Here is a 14,927-nt window from a genome sequence, read left to right on the forward strand (position 1 = left end):
GAAGGCTTGATGTGCATCCTCAACAACAACAACAACAACAACAACAACAAAAAAGGCATTTCTTACACTATGTAAAATTACTTCTTAATTTATTTAGTTAGCGCAGTTGTTTACAAACCACAACACTTTTGACATGATGACACCTTCTTTCAAAACTATCACTGACCATCAAGGGAACCCGGTGTAAACTATTCTGCGCCTGTCAGTTTTTAAATTAATTTGAGACAATGTCATGATGTGCTCATTAAAAAAAAAATGCATGAACAAATAGTAATTTGAAAGGAATTAAAATGAACAGTCAACAAAATCCTGCAAGTATGTACAAAGAAAATGAAAGAAAATAAAGTACATGTACAGTAAAAATCTGGATTTACACTTAATTACAAGAGAAAATTACAATTTTTATAGGTTAAATTAAAAAAAACTTGGTGAGAGAGCTTTTTTTTATTTTTTTCTTATTTTTACAATGCAATTATTGCATTACGCTGATTGCTGTCGTGACACCCTGCAACACTGACAGCAGTTTTTAGTGTGGTGAAACAGTCTCTGTCTGTCTGCTGTATCAGTCCAAGAAGAAAATGTTGTTGAACTGCGTCGCACAAAGCCTCTTAACCTCCTCTGCAGCAGAGAAAAGAGAGAGAGATTAAGTATCAAGGCAGATTGTCTATTGTAGCAGTAATGACACAGATTTTCTCATTCAAAAAGTTTACGAAAGCATGCGATGAATACTAAGTCTGCAAATGTTCATGGGAGCATTATCTAGTGTGCAGACTTTATTCTTTCCGTTTTACAGGTTTACTCTTTGCCAGGTGGTGGAGACATACCGTTTACTTCGATCAGATTGGCGTTCTTCTGATTCAGGATCACGTACAGTTCTCTCTGGTCTGACTTCTTGCCGACTACCCAGTAGTCTGTCATAGCCTTTACGATGATTTCTTCATCTTCATCCACCCTGAGAGACAGTCAGAAAGAAATAAGGGCAACTATCACACTGTAATTCTAAGATTGTGTATTAACCTACACAGACCACAACATTTAATTAAAAAGTCATATAATTCAATATTTCTTAAGGTTCGTGTCAAAATGACTTACTTTTAATACTAAAACATTGAATTTCATATTACATACCACACCAAACACCACAGACCCACATGAAGTTACCTAAATTTCAATATCTAATAACACAAACAGCAGTGTGATTTTTTTAGTGTGCTGACAAGGTAAGATGACGAGCAGCAAAAGAGGAACTGATGATGATCCTGGAATAAACGCTATGAATGTCGATGCCACAGTACGTTCCACAGACTGAAAGCGGGACTTTCACATGGCTACAGTCTCATGACTGCTTCAAAAGATAGTGAGTTTAGAAAGTTCCCCCGAGCATCAGATTATGTATTAAAATGACAGAGCTGTGCGGATATTCAGGGGGAACGATTGGGAGTTTGTAGTTTTACACATTTTCTTCCCTCATGCTGTCGTGTCTTCATGGCTTTGCCCCTTAACTGACATGAAAGCTAAAGTTTCCTTAACTAAAACTAATCAATTGTATCTTCTCTTCTCCTTGGACGACCAACAGTGCCACCAAGCTGATTCGTGGCCAGTCACTATAAAATGTCTGGAGTTTCGCAAAGCATATGTTCTCTGCTGTACCTGGCGAAGTCGCAGTTGATGTCTCCCAGGATCTTCATGAGGTCAGGGTGGACAGAGGTGAGGCAAACACTGGCGGTCTTCCTCATGTGGATGGTGCTCTTCTCCGCCAGGTTCATGTGGTTGAAGTAGATGAACTTAAACTGGGGCTCCTTCTCTGGCCTGAACGGACACACAATTGAAGAACAGTGCTTGTGAACAAGGACCGGTCTTTGTGGAATAAGAATTATGCATCTTTTTGAAGGATGCCACTTCATTTTTAAAGGCACTGATTGGTTCTTTGAGGTGCTGCTCTCATCCTTTATGACACATGAAGCAGGAGAACAACACTAAAAGTAAAGAGTTCGGGTCTGTGCATTTCAATTAAGCCGACTCCATTGTCCACCCGCGTTGAGGTGAGCTGAGGACACAGTTATTACCACAGCTTACCTGACAACAGCGCTGTAAGTGTATCTCTGGAGGAGTGTGTGTGTATTCAAACAGGCCCTACAGCTGATTTTGATCTCACTGCGTCTAATTATTTACAGTTCCAACAGGCCAAATCAGGTCACAGACCTGAATGCCAGCTGAGGAATTTGGGACAGTATTATTTATTCAACGGATTCTTCACCAGGGTGATTAAAATAGGAGCCCATCAAATTGTCCGGGCCAGGGAGTCCAGTCTTGGATTACAGGCGAGGACCTATCTGAAGCCAACTGCTGGGGTTAAAGGAGAGCGGGCCAGGATGCCAGTCTTTAAAGCTCTGCTGCTTGAGTTACCCCTAAATAGTGCCCTGATGATATCCAGTGGTATTCAAGTCTCGTCTATCACCGCCAGCCAGGCAGAGTTAATACAAAGGATTGACTGCAAACTGATGACAAACACCACGGCTGCTGTAATCACCAAGGACACACAGCACAAAACTTCTACTAAATCTGTCAATTATTTCCTCATTTAAAGGATAGATCATTTAGTCTATGAAATCGTAGAAAACAGTGAAGTGCCATCACAGTTCCCAACACACACTCAACAACACTCAAAAACCTAAAAAATATCCAGGTTACTGCCAAATACGACAAAGAAAAGAAGCAAATTTTTACAACTGAGAGCCTGGAATCACACAATGTTTGCCATTTTTACTTGAAAAACAGTTGATTATTTTTCTGTTGAGTAACCAATCAATTGAAGTGATAACAAATATATCTTTCAAGAAATTCAAGTGTCAAACATCGCTGTTTCCATGGCCAATTTTGACATTCTAAATTAAACGATTAACGGGATAAGGACATGGATAAGGACATTAATCATTAGTTGCGACCACAAGTAGAGCAGCAAGCAGCAACTGGAGATATACTAGAGGGAAAACACAAGACAAGATGTAGAAACCCAGGAACCCGTAGTGACATAGCTGCACAGCATGCTTTTACACTGTAAGGTCATCAGAACGCTCCTTTCATTTGTAATATTCAAGCCTCAAACTCTTGTTTTGTTTTGGTGGAGAGTTGGTAATTTGGAGAATGCCGGATTCTCAACTGACCCTGATATCCGGCGGTTAATGGTGAACTGTTCACATATGTCAGATGCCAGCAAAGTCAGGTGAGGGCCCACCAAGCCGTCCAACTGCTCACAGAAGTCCCGCGTCAGCTCCACAGAGGCTGGAAAGACAAGACAGTCAGCCATAAGGGGACATTTAGCTTTATTTGAGCAGTAAAATGGCCAAAACACTAGAAAACACCAAAATAAGAGTTATTTTAAGGAATTAACCAACAAAAGGGAAATGAAAGTTAACTGCCAGAAATGACAAGCTGTTTCACGGCTGCTGGCTGACGCGATCTACTGGACCACTTACAAAAACTTTTGTACCTATTAACCATTTAGACTCCAAAATATGTAATAAATAAATAGGGCCCAGATTAAAATACCGCAATTACCCTCTAAGTGGGCGGGTGACTGGGTGCACACTTACCACTGATCATAAAACAAGCTGCAGCGCTCATCGCCTGGAAAAGAGCAGATCAGTGCAGGTTAACTGCAGAATCAAGGTCAAACCGGTTAGAAATTACATTAATGTGATGATGAGCATCGTGGGGACGTACTTCATCATTTTAAAACTCAGCTGTCTAATCCCCGAAATCCATATCGTTTGATAGAGAGAGTGGGATGTTTCATCCTAAATCTACTCTTCATAAACAAATCCTCCAGTCAGATTATGAAAATCATCCTAAAAAATGAATAACAACCCCCCTATTCTAATACATGAAATAAACTCCTGTGTGCGTATGAATGAATGACTGTCTATGGTAGTAGTCTGTGGAGTGTCACGAAATAGCGGATCATATTTACTCTACCTTACCTTATAAACAATCAGATGCAGCTCCTCATAGCCATCCTCTGTGCTGACAAATATTTTTGGAAATCGGAATTTGGCCTCTGGATCCTTAAGATTGGTAGGTCCTGTCAAAAACCTGGAGAGAACAGAGGAGAGCATGGCTGCAAATAACAATTATTTTCATTATCAATTCACCTGCCAATCCTTTTCTCAATTAACGGATTCATCGTTTGATCTATAAAATGCCAGAAAAATAGTGTAAAATGTAATCATAGCCCAAGGTGCTGTGTTCAAATGTGTTATTTAATTTGACCAACAATCCAAAACCCAAAGACACTGAATTTATTATCGTAAATCATCAAATACTGACATTTGGAACCAAAACAGGAGCTGGAACCGATGAATATTTGAGTAAAAAACAATCAGTTGTTTATCAAAATTGTTGCCAATTAATTGACATATATTTTCAGCTCTACATGCATCCTCAGTGGATCCTGTATATCGACAGCATGTTGCAGGGAAGTCAGGCTTTTTGTTATTTTTTAATGACACCATGTGAAGGAGCTAAGGTTTGGCCTGATGGTGGCACTAGAGGAAAGGTCAGGGGTACGAATCATCATCTGGGTGCCATGAATATTTATACTAGATTACACAGCAGCAGGGACAGCAGTTGTCAAGATATCTTGGACCAAAGCGTGGGATGGATTGAACCAGAGCTAATCGAGCAATTAGCACACTCATCATAAAAGACCTGAAAAGAGATTAATTCCCTCAGTTCCAAAATGGATCAGAAGCTGTTCACTCCTCATTCATGACTGATCCAAAAGACAAGACCACAAGAGGAACAAAGGCTTCACTGTTGTGCTGTTAATATGCTGCATTCCAGGGATACCACTTAATATGAAGTGGAACCAGTTGCACCGCAGGGCATGTCTATGTGTTACATGTGTCTCTCCTGTGTAGCTTTGCCTGTGCATCTGTAAGCTTTTATATTTTACTTTACCACAGCTGTAACTATATTTCTGCCCATCATCAAACATTCTTTATATTCTACTGTGTGTCATCCAGTTAAAGCTGCACTTCTTGTCCCATGATAGGTCACCAGGAGTCAGCCTGGGACTACCGCAAGCACGCATTTGTGTCTGCATGCTGCTTGAAGTAACTTGCGACAGCAAACACTTGAGCAAACTTCCTCTAGTTACACATGTACACTGAAACTGAAAAGAAAGTGTCTTTTATTCCCGAGGCTGCAGCTGCACTGTACCCGCACTCAAAGTGTTAGCCAAGGGAGTCACCTCTTTAAAGAATTTGGAATGACTGCAAACAAAGCTCATTATTCAGTGGGTGGAAACCACATGATGCCACTCACAGACAATTTGTATTCTACTCTCTGCAGAGGAAGTGGGTACACACATACAGATACACGGGATCAGGGACTTACCTCCCATAGTGCAACAGGTTCCCTGCGACCTCCGGCCTCAAAGGAGAGTCCCTGCCAGCCAACTAAGGGGGTGAAAGGAGTGGTTTAGAGTGAAAATGTGTGGCATAGCTTCGAAAGTAGTATTCACAGCTCATGTTCAGGTCAGAAGTCTTGTCATAAGAAATATGCTGTGCAATGGTTGTCTAGAAGCAGGTAGATATCAATGAGCCTCTTTTCTCCATCGTACACAAACGTTCCCCTGCTCCTTTGTTTCTTTCATTACGTCCTCCATACTTCCTTCAGCTATTCATTTTATCTGTCCCCTGTACGCTCCCTCCTCCTTCTCACCTCTGGTTCGGAGTGTCTGGGGAACAGCGAGGTGGTCAGGTACTTGTACAGGATCCTCATGTCATCTTGTTCCAGTCCGCTCCTGCCCACCCAACCACAAGGACATAAAATTACACCTTATAACCGTCACAACACACCCTGCCAAAATGCAAAACCAAAATGTGTGTCTGCGTACAGTAGTTTTCATTTTTATGCATCACGGGCTGGATATTAAAACAAAGTGTCTCCTGGTGGTAATTACCAATCAGCGGTGGTTGTAAACGCGCTACAGTGAACACTCCAGAGCAATGCCACTTAATTTAGACAATAATTAAAAAGCTCTTCTCTGCTCTCGAGTCATTTCATTAGCAATCACGTAATCCCTTGTGCTTACACACCGAGCCAGGCGGCTGTGTGACGTGTCAGGAAGGATTACAGGTCGTGTTTAAAGCCACCTCTGTTTGCCCAGCATGCCATGATGTGTTTGTAGATGCCAATGCTGGGATTTTACATTGGTATATGGTTGCAAATATGTGTACGGTTGTATAAGGTTGTGACTTACTACAGGCTGTACATTAACACATAACATAACAGAAAGGTGGATATCAGGGACAAGCACACAAAATGTACAGCAACAACAAGTTGTCAGTCTGTACCAGATGAGCTGGTCGTTATACAGGAAGGCTGTGTATTTGATCAGACTGAGGCTCTCCTCCACTCTGTTGACGAAGGACTGGATCTTTAGGTAGGTCATCTTGTCCAGTGGGAAGAAGCTGATGCCTCCAAACACATCCAGCAGGTCGCAGGACTGCAAGTGGAGCGTCTGCAGATACTGGAGACCCCCAGAATGAACACACACACCGGCAAAAATAACAGGAGACAGCCCAGAGACACAGGAGAAGGAGAGGAGAAAGGGGTTAGCTTACCCGCCTACAAGTGCTTGCTTACAGTGCACTAAAGACAGAGGAACAAGAAACTCTGACTGATGCTTTGTGGAGACGCTTGCATCATCCTGAGGCAGAGAAGAACCGACATTCAACCTCTGATACGCACACCACGGCCTTCTCTTTCTCTCCGTCTTTGGGTTACATGGGGGAGAGGGAAGCCCGTGTTAACTCAAGAAGGGTGTTCCCTAATTAGAAATGAATTTTTTATACTTTTGCGTAAGTGTTCATTGATCCAGCGAGGTGGCCGTGGCATGATGCAAAGACAGCTAATGTAGGCGGATAATTATTAAGAAATCAGCCATGACTTCTTTTCCACAGCTTTCCCTAGAGTAACATGAGTATTTACAGAGAAACAAATACCTGTATGTCCAAGTATCATCAGTGGAGGCCTGCACTTGTGGACACACTGACCTTCAGGCTCGACTATGTGCACATTATCAAATTTAAACGAATCATGCTGTCAAAACAAGGTCAATATATGCAAGGCATATAAAGAGGTAAAGAGCTTTTTACCCTGTAGAAGAACTTTTCAAGCTTCTGAATGAGCAGCTCCACTCCGCCGGCTTCCATCGCTCTGCCAAACGTGCCATTGAAGAGCTACAGCACAAGGAAAATAATCACAAGTTACAAGACGATTCATTTTGCATTATAAAGAGTTAAAATTGGTAGGTTTAAGGTACTGTAGGGGTGAACTTATATGGCTTTTAGAAGGAATAAGCCCCTAATGCAGTAACATGTGTGTGTCTACACTTTACATATGCAAAAGAAGCATGACACATTCTAAAGACATACCTTGTACATACTGTAGCATTGCCTTACCACTGCACCATAAACAGTGTCCTACACGGGCAAGAGAGCAGGGTAAGGAAAAGTTTAAACTGACAATATTCAAAGAAATAAATACAGATGCTGATGAGTATCTCTCAGTACTCACAAGTATTTCCTCTTCCTGATATTCTATTGTGGGGGGTTTGCCGTCTTTGTTTGGCTTCTCTATCATTGGGTTTCGAACCACCTGAGGAGTCAATCCGAAATACAAATAGCAGATTAAAAAAAACATTAGAGACGTAAAGCTAAATTGCATTCCAAAGACAAGTCAACAAAGGCTAGACAAACACAGTACATACAGAGCAAGTAATGCACATGTAAGCCTTTAAGGTACCATGACTATCCAGAAGCTGTCCTCGGGCTCAAAGAAAAATTGCCGGTTCTTCTGTGTGTGCAGGGATTTAGCTGGTTTTGTCGGACAGAAAGTCCTGGAAGACAGAAGACATGGCCGTGAAAAGAAAGGAGACACACCCAAACAAGACGATCAGCCCCATTAGACATGCATCATCAGTGTGAATCTGGCCACTTATTGCAACATTTCCCTATTCCGTTATGCTTCAGGTTCAAAGACCCTTTCTTTTTGGTTTGCTTTAACACAGATCGTCAAACTAAGCCATTTAATTAGCGTTAGACACATGTTCAATTCATGCCAAGTCTTAGCAAGATGCCAAAAGGCTAAATAAACACACACAAATCCACCCAGTCAGTAAAATGTTAGGGAACAAATGCTGCTGTTGCTATACTATACTTCTGTGAACTCTTTACCTGGTGAACTGTACAATGGCTTCACAAAGGCCCACATTTCGGATCTTCTCATTCTTCTCCACATCACTTGGGTGGTAAAACAAAATCTTCTTCTCTTCCTGAAAAAGAAAGCACTTTGATGAAAATGTTTTCCTAATAACCAGAGTCAAACAAAAACTGGGTGAAATGATTCAGCTGTAAAATATGCGCTTATCTGGCACCTCTCCCTCCCGTGGTCCAAACGTAGGGTTGTAAATGAAGAAACTGAGCAGAGATGGGGTGAACTGTTTCTCTTGCATTCCTGAAGCCATTCTGGGACTGTAACAGACACAAAGAGAAAGCTGACAGAAACAGATAAAACAGATACAAGCAGAGAGAGCTCTTGATTTCCTTCAGGTTACATCAATGTCAGCCTTGCATCATCACAGACAAGCATGCTTTACCTAATCATCAGCATTAGTGTAACTTGTGTCTGGATTTCCTTTGCTCCAAAGGCAGTTTGGTTCGCATGCCGTGTGCCTGCAGAATGAAGAAAAGTCCATCACATGTTCAAGCATGACAACTCCAGTGCAGTTGGAAGCACAGCATTAATATTAGGAAGGCACCTATAAGCCTGGTATGCCGTGACCAATCCACAGTTTCTTTGTTGATGTCAAAATTTAGTTGCATTCATTCCGTCATGGCGGGCGACCAACTCAGCTTTCAGTGCCACAGCAATCACTCGCCTGTTACATTACGTACAAATAATACCAAGCAGCAAGGTGTACTGATTTTAAACGTGGGAGAACACTGGTATCAAACTGGTAGCTGGTACGGGAAGATACCCTGAGTTGAGGTACTGGAATTGGTATTGTCAAATAAGCGCATTCCTAATTCACACAGCGGTGGAAAAAAATAATAATAATAAGCACATAATTTTAGCATGAAAGTAAGATACACACACATTTACCTGTTTATCTAATGCACCTATGTTCAACTACTGCAGATCCACAGTGTTTCCAATAACGTCTACATTCATTGATATAAATGTGGTGGACAAACTATCAGTATAAGGTAAAACAAATCACCTGCATCCCAAACTATGGCCAGCTTCAACAAAACCAGGACATTATAACCTTGGAGGGTTGCAAAGGCAAATGTACTCATTGTGGAAGAAGGTTCCATAAGAATTTATGAATGCACTGATATACAGTATGAGCAATACAATTTACTACAGTGTCAGGTAGCTTAACCATAACAATCAAGTTTTATGAGGTTATCAAGGGTTTGAATGCAGCCAACGTTAAAATCTTAACTTGCAAGTAAGTTAAGCTAACAGCCGTTTGATGAATTCAGTGGAGGAAAAAGTTCAGGGACGTATGTTTGTTTTTTACTTCAGTACAGTATACTTTAAAAACTGTCCCGACACTTTTCACCTCGGCATCTAAGAGGCACGTTTGTTTGCTACCCGTTTTGCATTTTGTCACTGCCATTGTGTACACATGAATGTACATTTAGCAACGTAATGTTAACTGCTGTCGTTAAGCCGGTGAAGCCTCTGCGACCTGAGCTAAACCCCGGCGAGGAGAAACCCCTCGATGTCTTTACACATTAGCTAGCTGTTTTTGTAAATTATGACCTCATGAATTTAACACATACGGTGACGCCTGTGGCTCTGTAAGTTAACAAGTACAACTACTTCACATTAACTGTTTGTTAGCGAGTCAGCAACCAGCAGACGTTTAAGCCAGTTTGAGCAGCTAGTTAGCTGGCTAGCTGGCTCTAATAGCAGTAACAGTTGTGTTTGCAGATATCCAGAAAAACTCGGCGAACCGTGACGGTAACACTCACCTTACGGAGCATAAACACCTTCAGGTGCTTGTGGTTATAGATTCCGTAAATAAAAATAAAGAATGAGGAAATGAGATCAATGAGAGGAGATGCCGCATTATACTTTACATTCTTAACTTCCTGCTTTTGACAGCGCGGTGTCACACGTTCGACTGCTCGGGTAAAATCGATTTCAAGCCACGTGAAGGTTCCCAGTCCACACAGGGAGCATGAGCTGTTAAGGCCTGTAGAATAACCTCTGTTTTTTTTATTTTGAATGTGCTTGTAATGTGTGATGATGTGGGTTTAAGATGTACTTTGTATTGGGTGTCAGTCAGGGTTTTTTTTTTAAATTCACTTGTTTGCAAAGAGGGTTTAGTCCTTATTTTGGGAATTGTAATGAGACTTAATTTCAGTTAAGGAAGACATTTCAACAAATCCCCCCCATACTTCATCTTAACTTAGCACTTCTTTGGTGTTGCATTTGATGACATCCTCCTGCATTATTGCATGCTGGGGATGATGATGGCACACTGGCCCTTTATGTTTTAAACCTTATTTATTTTCTTTCTAAATAAATCTAAACCATAAAAGCCCTGACTAAACTAATAGAAAACATTGCTCAATTGTAAACATTTTAGTAGATGATTTCTGAAAAATACACTTCATATAGTCATGAGCTACGTTGTCACCAACATTAGTCTGCACCCATGTTTGTCTCTAAACATCATCTTCTCCTGTGTGTCCAGTGATGATTTTGTGTTCATATTTGAAGAACTTCATATTAAAATAGAGTATACATCATAATTGTTCTATTTTGATAGGTGAAACGTTTCATTGACATATTCAGACGCACAACATTGTTAAATAGCCCCATGGTGTTTTTATTCCCTGCTCTCATTCCTGTTGTTTATACTCTTGAGGAATCAGCTAGTATTTATACAGTTCATTCATGCAATATTGTTGAAGAATAATGCAAAATCATTTGTTTACCCATCTTACATAGTTGAAGAAGAGATAAGCATAAAGAGGTGATCTCTGTTTCCACATGTTTATTCATCTCATTGATTGTCAATAGGCGGGTTGTGCACAGAAAAGAAAACACGGACCAACACAGTAGAAAGACAAATTAAAGGCCTGTCGTCTTTAAATGGACAAAAGGTCATTTAAAAACAATCAGCACACAGAATTTAGTAGAAAACAAAAGAAATCACTGGGAATGGAAGCTGGGATCAGGAGACTAGAGAGGTCGGGCGAGGACTGAAGACCTGAAGACTTTTTTTTTCATCTTTTCATCTGTGAAACTCAGGACAGGACCATAGTCTGGAATTCTAGAGAAAGAAAAGCATGTTGAAATAGCCATCAATCATCTGCAAAAAGCACTGAATGTTAATCGATACATATCTGATTGACACTGGGATCAACTCTAAACCTTTAGTTCACAGATCACTGGACACAGACTAAAAATCTTTTTTTGGGATTGTCCAAATCCTTTGTCCTATTATGTAAGACAGCTGAGCTCAGACATTGCTGGTAACTACACAATTGGAAAAACTGGGCCAAAGCATCTGAAGGTTATGACTTCTAGTATCCATGCAGACGATTTCAACACTGACAAACCCGAAACAACATACTCAAGAAACTGAGACCATTTCAAGTACTCTCTGCACCAAATAAACACTGAGGAAACATTTTAGGATTTTAACTATGAGCTCAAAAAGCAGGATTTAAAACCTCTACAGTAAAAAAGCTCGAGTTATTGCTCTTTCATGTTGCTGTGTTTCTTGTCTAATGCATCTGACACAGTTCACAGATATTATAGCAAAACACCACCTGCCCTCATGGATGCACAGGTAATTAAACTGAACATGGAGTGCAATACTGATGCAAATAATTAGTCAACTGATGCCTGTTTGACATTTTATGTTGGTGATGGTTTGGCTAATAACTTATAACGGCTACAATGCATTTTTTCAGTAAGTTAAAGGTGCCCTAAGCTGCTTAAAGTTGGCCGGCTTCCCTCTGTGGTTGTTTGACTCCACCCACTAAGATTTAATCCAACCAATGACATCATTTCTGCCGACATCATGAGCTTGTACAAATACAATCTGAGAAATCAGACACCGACCCTCTGCTCCAATTCTGCCATCACTGTCATCATCAGCTGCTGAGATGAAGCTCTTGGTTTCTGCCTCAGTCAGTGTCCGCGCCCCGGGGACAAACCGCTGCAGGAAGTACCTAGACACACACACACACACACACACACACACACACAAACAACATATTTGCTGTAATTATTGGACTGCTCACTGACACACATTTAAAAACACATAACCACAGCAATTCCTAAATTGCACGGCTGGAGTCGACCCTCAGCTCCCGTCACACAACAACACAACGGTGAATTATATAACACACATGCAATAATAACACTTTGCTGTTGCCCATAGTGGATTATTAGGCGATGGCTTAATGGTGCCATCCCAATAATACCACTGTACTAAATCTCTTTCTGTCAGACACACACACACACACACACACACACACACACACACACATTGTAGTAGCAATATCCCAGGGAAGTGTTAAAGTTTATCATCAACTGTTAGACCTCATACATCCTAACTATCTAACTATCGTTGTTTCACACACTTGAGCTCAGACTCCTCGATGAAGCCGCTGTTGTCCTCGTCGAGGATCTGGAAGACATCTTTGACTTCCTTGGCCGTCTTTGAGGACAGGCCACACAGCTGGAAGAACTTTTTGTAGCAGAAGGAGTCCGGAGCTGGAAACACGTAACACACACACACACACACACGCACACACACACACACACACACACACACACACACATACAGTAACCAACACAACCATAGATTTAAAAAAAAAAAGAAAAAAGAAGAAGAACAGAAGAGATTAAAACAGCATGTGGCTGCCGTCCAGGTGGGAGATTTTCCAACCCTGTTTTTTTATCTTTTAAGTCCGGTAGACACATGCCTCCACTACAACAGACAGGATGATTGAAAACCTTTTCAAATTCAGATTTCATAAAGTTAAAGCTGGAGAGGATACTGCACAATAATGAAAACAATGCCGGCGCAGAGAAGATTATGCTCCTTTTAAGTGTTTTGAAGATCAGGATTATTGTGCATTTTATCATAATTAGGTGTGAATTTAGTTTGTTAAAGTTAAAGCTGTTGATCCTGTGAAAGCAGCATAATGTTGAAATCGCGGAGAGATGAGTCATGTATTCTGCATAATTTGTTTGCTTGCTAAATGTTTCAATTTTGGTTGGGCAGAGCTTGGTCCAGTTAGTGTGTGTGTGTGTGTGTGCGTGTGTGTGTGTGGAGATGCTACCTTGACAGTCCTTGACAGCATTTTCAATGGCCTCAGCTGAAAGGATGGAGGTGAGCGACATGTTGGTCCTGTAGGGTCAAAGAGAAGCTCAGTAAATTATTCTCACACACACACACACACACACACACACACACACTCCCAGTCCATTTTTGTGTCACGCTGGATTAACTTATTTTTTGTATTTGCAGATGAATCTAGGTTAATATTATGATCCCATCAAAACTCCAGTCGTGTTTTTTTGGCAAATATGCTTGAGTTGTAGCTATATAAGAGTTTTCACGTATTCTGTTTCATAAATTCATAATAATTATGTTATGATCTATGATCTACGCCTGATTCATTAGGCTTCCTGGTAGGATTTCCCCTGGCAGCCTCTCAATTACTGAGGCTATTTGCTGAACTGCTTAATTGGGTTGTCTGTCATGATTGGCACTTAGGGACTGTACAAAAGTTATTTAGGGGTGGTGAAGCTGTTTGATAAAAAAAAAAAAAGCAAAACCCTCCACAGTGTTATTAATATTTTTTTTTGGACCCTCTCCCTGTACAAAGAGTGAAAATACAGCCAGTCTCCAATTTTGAATAAAGAATTGCCGACAGCCACAGAATGAGTGAACCTGCTCCAAAATACTTTCCAGAATGAACGAAAAAATACAAATATAAATAAAGATAAGAAATATAAATCTGTCATCAGAAAAAGTTAAAACATAATTCCATCCCAAACAAATATAGAATCCAGATAAAAAAAGACTTAACTTTTCTGAGCCCCTGCAGCCCCCTAATCATTTTTTACTACAGTCCCTTAAACCCTGAGGGGTTCAAATATTATTACCTATACTTTTATGTTTAGTGTTTTTTATGTTATTAATCATCTTATAGGAATCGCTTACAGGAATAAATGTCTGGTGATCTACAAACAAATCCTATTATTGACCTAGAACATATTTGATCAAGTCATCCACAGCTCAGCTGGATCCCTTCAGTCTGTAGTTTAGCGGATTTGGTGGCTAATTATGTCTAAAACTTGTATGACGCCCTGCAAAAGTGGAAAATAAAATAAAAGATAAAAAAGAGAATATAGGCTATGGTTCCGCTGCTTGCTTGCTTGCTTGCTCCTCTTCCCACCAACCTTCACAGAGCGGGCAGGTTAACAACACACCTGGCCAACACCTGCATTCTCCCCGTGCAGCTGCGGGACTCACCGCTGTTGGCTGGGTTTCCTCTCAGTCCAGGTCCGAAGCAGCAGCAGCAGCAGCAGCAGATAAGGCTTTGTGGTGGCCGGTGACAGCTGGCCCACTCTTATATACACACGGGGTGGATGCGCAGACGGATGCTTGAGTTTCCAACCTGTCCGCGGATCAAATGTTCCCGCAGCCAGCCGCCTCCTTCTCGTGTTCCTCACCTGCTCACCTGCCCAATTAACCTTCACTGTATATATCTACTCACTGCCCCTCTCTCCCATACTGTCATAACACTGAGGTTTTTGTCCAATCAACTTTCCCCCTGTTTTGCCCCCCCCCCCCCCCCCCCCTTCTCCATCCT

At 41.1% G+C, this 14,927-nt stretch overlaps 2 protein-coding genes across 2 annotated transcripts; both read right to left on the bottom strand.

Moving 5' to 3' along the window:
- Positions 1-72: 72 nt before the first annotated feature.
- ccz1 (CCZ1 homolog, vacuolar protein trafficking and biogenesis associated) lies at positions 73-10,179 on the bottom strand. The gene is made up of 17 exons (XM_070927155.1): positions 10,053-10,179; positions 8,666-8,741; positions 8,444-8,540; positions 8,244-8,341; positions 7,813-7,906; positions 7,585-7,665; positions 7,443-7,490; positions 7,164-7,247; positions 6,360-6,535; positions 5,725-5,806; positions 5,398-5,459; positions 3,981-4,092; positions 3,594-3,627; positions 3,165-3,282; positions 1,651-1,809; positions 825-952; positions 73-618 (listed from the first exon to the last, which is right to left on the bottom strand). Exons 2-17 carry the CDS (start codon positions 8,677-8,679, stop codon positions 563-565), a joined length of 1,443 nt encoding a protein of 480 aa, XP_070783256.1. The 5' UTR covers positions 8,680-8,741; positions 10,053-10,179; the 3' UTR covers positions 73-562.
- A 1,065-nt stretch (positions 10,180-11,244) lies between these two features.
- pvalb9 (parvalbumin 9) lies at positions 11,245-13,449 on the bottom strand. Its single transcript, XM_070927697.1, has 4 exons — positions 13,389-13,449; positions 12,684-12,816; positions 12,160-12,269; positions 11,245-11,362 (listed from the first exon to the last, which is right to left on the bottom strand). The coding sequence occupies exons 1-4, from the start codon at positions 13,447-13,449 to the stop codon at positions 11,337-11,339; spliced, it is 330 nt and encodes a 109-aa protein (XP_070783798.1). The 3' UTR covers positions 11,245-11,336.
- Positions 13,450-14,927: the final 1,478 nt, after the last annotated feature.

Source organism: Enoplosus armatus, chromosome 20, assembly GCF_043641665.1.
Source record: "Enoplosus armatus isolate fEnoArm2 chromosome 20, fEnoArm2.hap1, whole genome shotgun sequence".
Lineage (NCBI taxonomy): Eukaryota > Metazoa > Chordata > Actinopteri > Centrarchiformes > Enoplosidae > Enoplosus > Enoplosus armatus.

Bases quoted from the DNA above. Each gene is read 5' to 3' on its own strand.
- ccz1 (XM_070927155.1), bottom strand. The intron at 7,666-7,812 runs GTACCTTAAAGG...TTGACTCCTCAG, and splicing joins ACAGCTTCTGGATAGTCATG to GTGGTTCGAAACCCAATGAT. The intron at 3,628-3,980 runs GTAAGGTAGAGT...GCTCTTTTCCAG, and splicing joins TGCATCTGATTGTTTATAAG to GCGATGAGCGCTGCAGCTTG.
- pvalb9 (XM_070927697.1), bottom strand. From the start codon at position 13,449: ATGTCGCTCACCTCCATCCTTTCAGCTGAGGCCATTGAAAATGCTGTC. The intron at 12,817-13,388 runs GTAGCATCTCCA...ACGTGTTTCCAG, and splicing joins TGCTGTCAAGGACTGTCAAG to CTCCGGACTCCTTCTGCTAC. The intron at 11,363-12,159 runs GTCGGTGTCTGA...TTCTTTCTCTAG, and splicing joins TGGCAGAATTGGAGCAGAGG to AATTCCAGACTATGGTCCTG.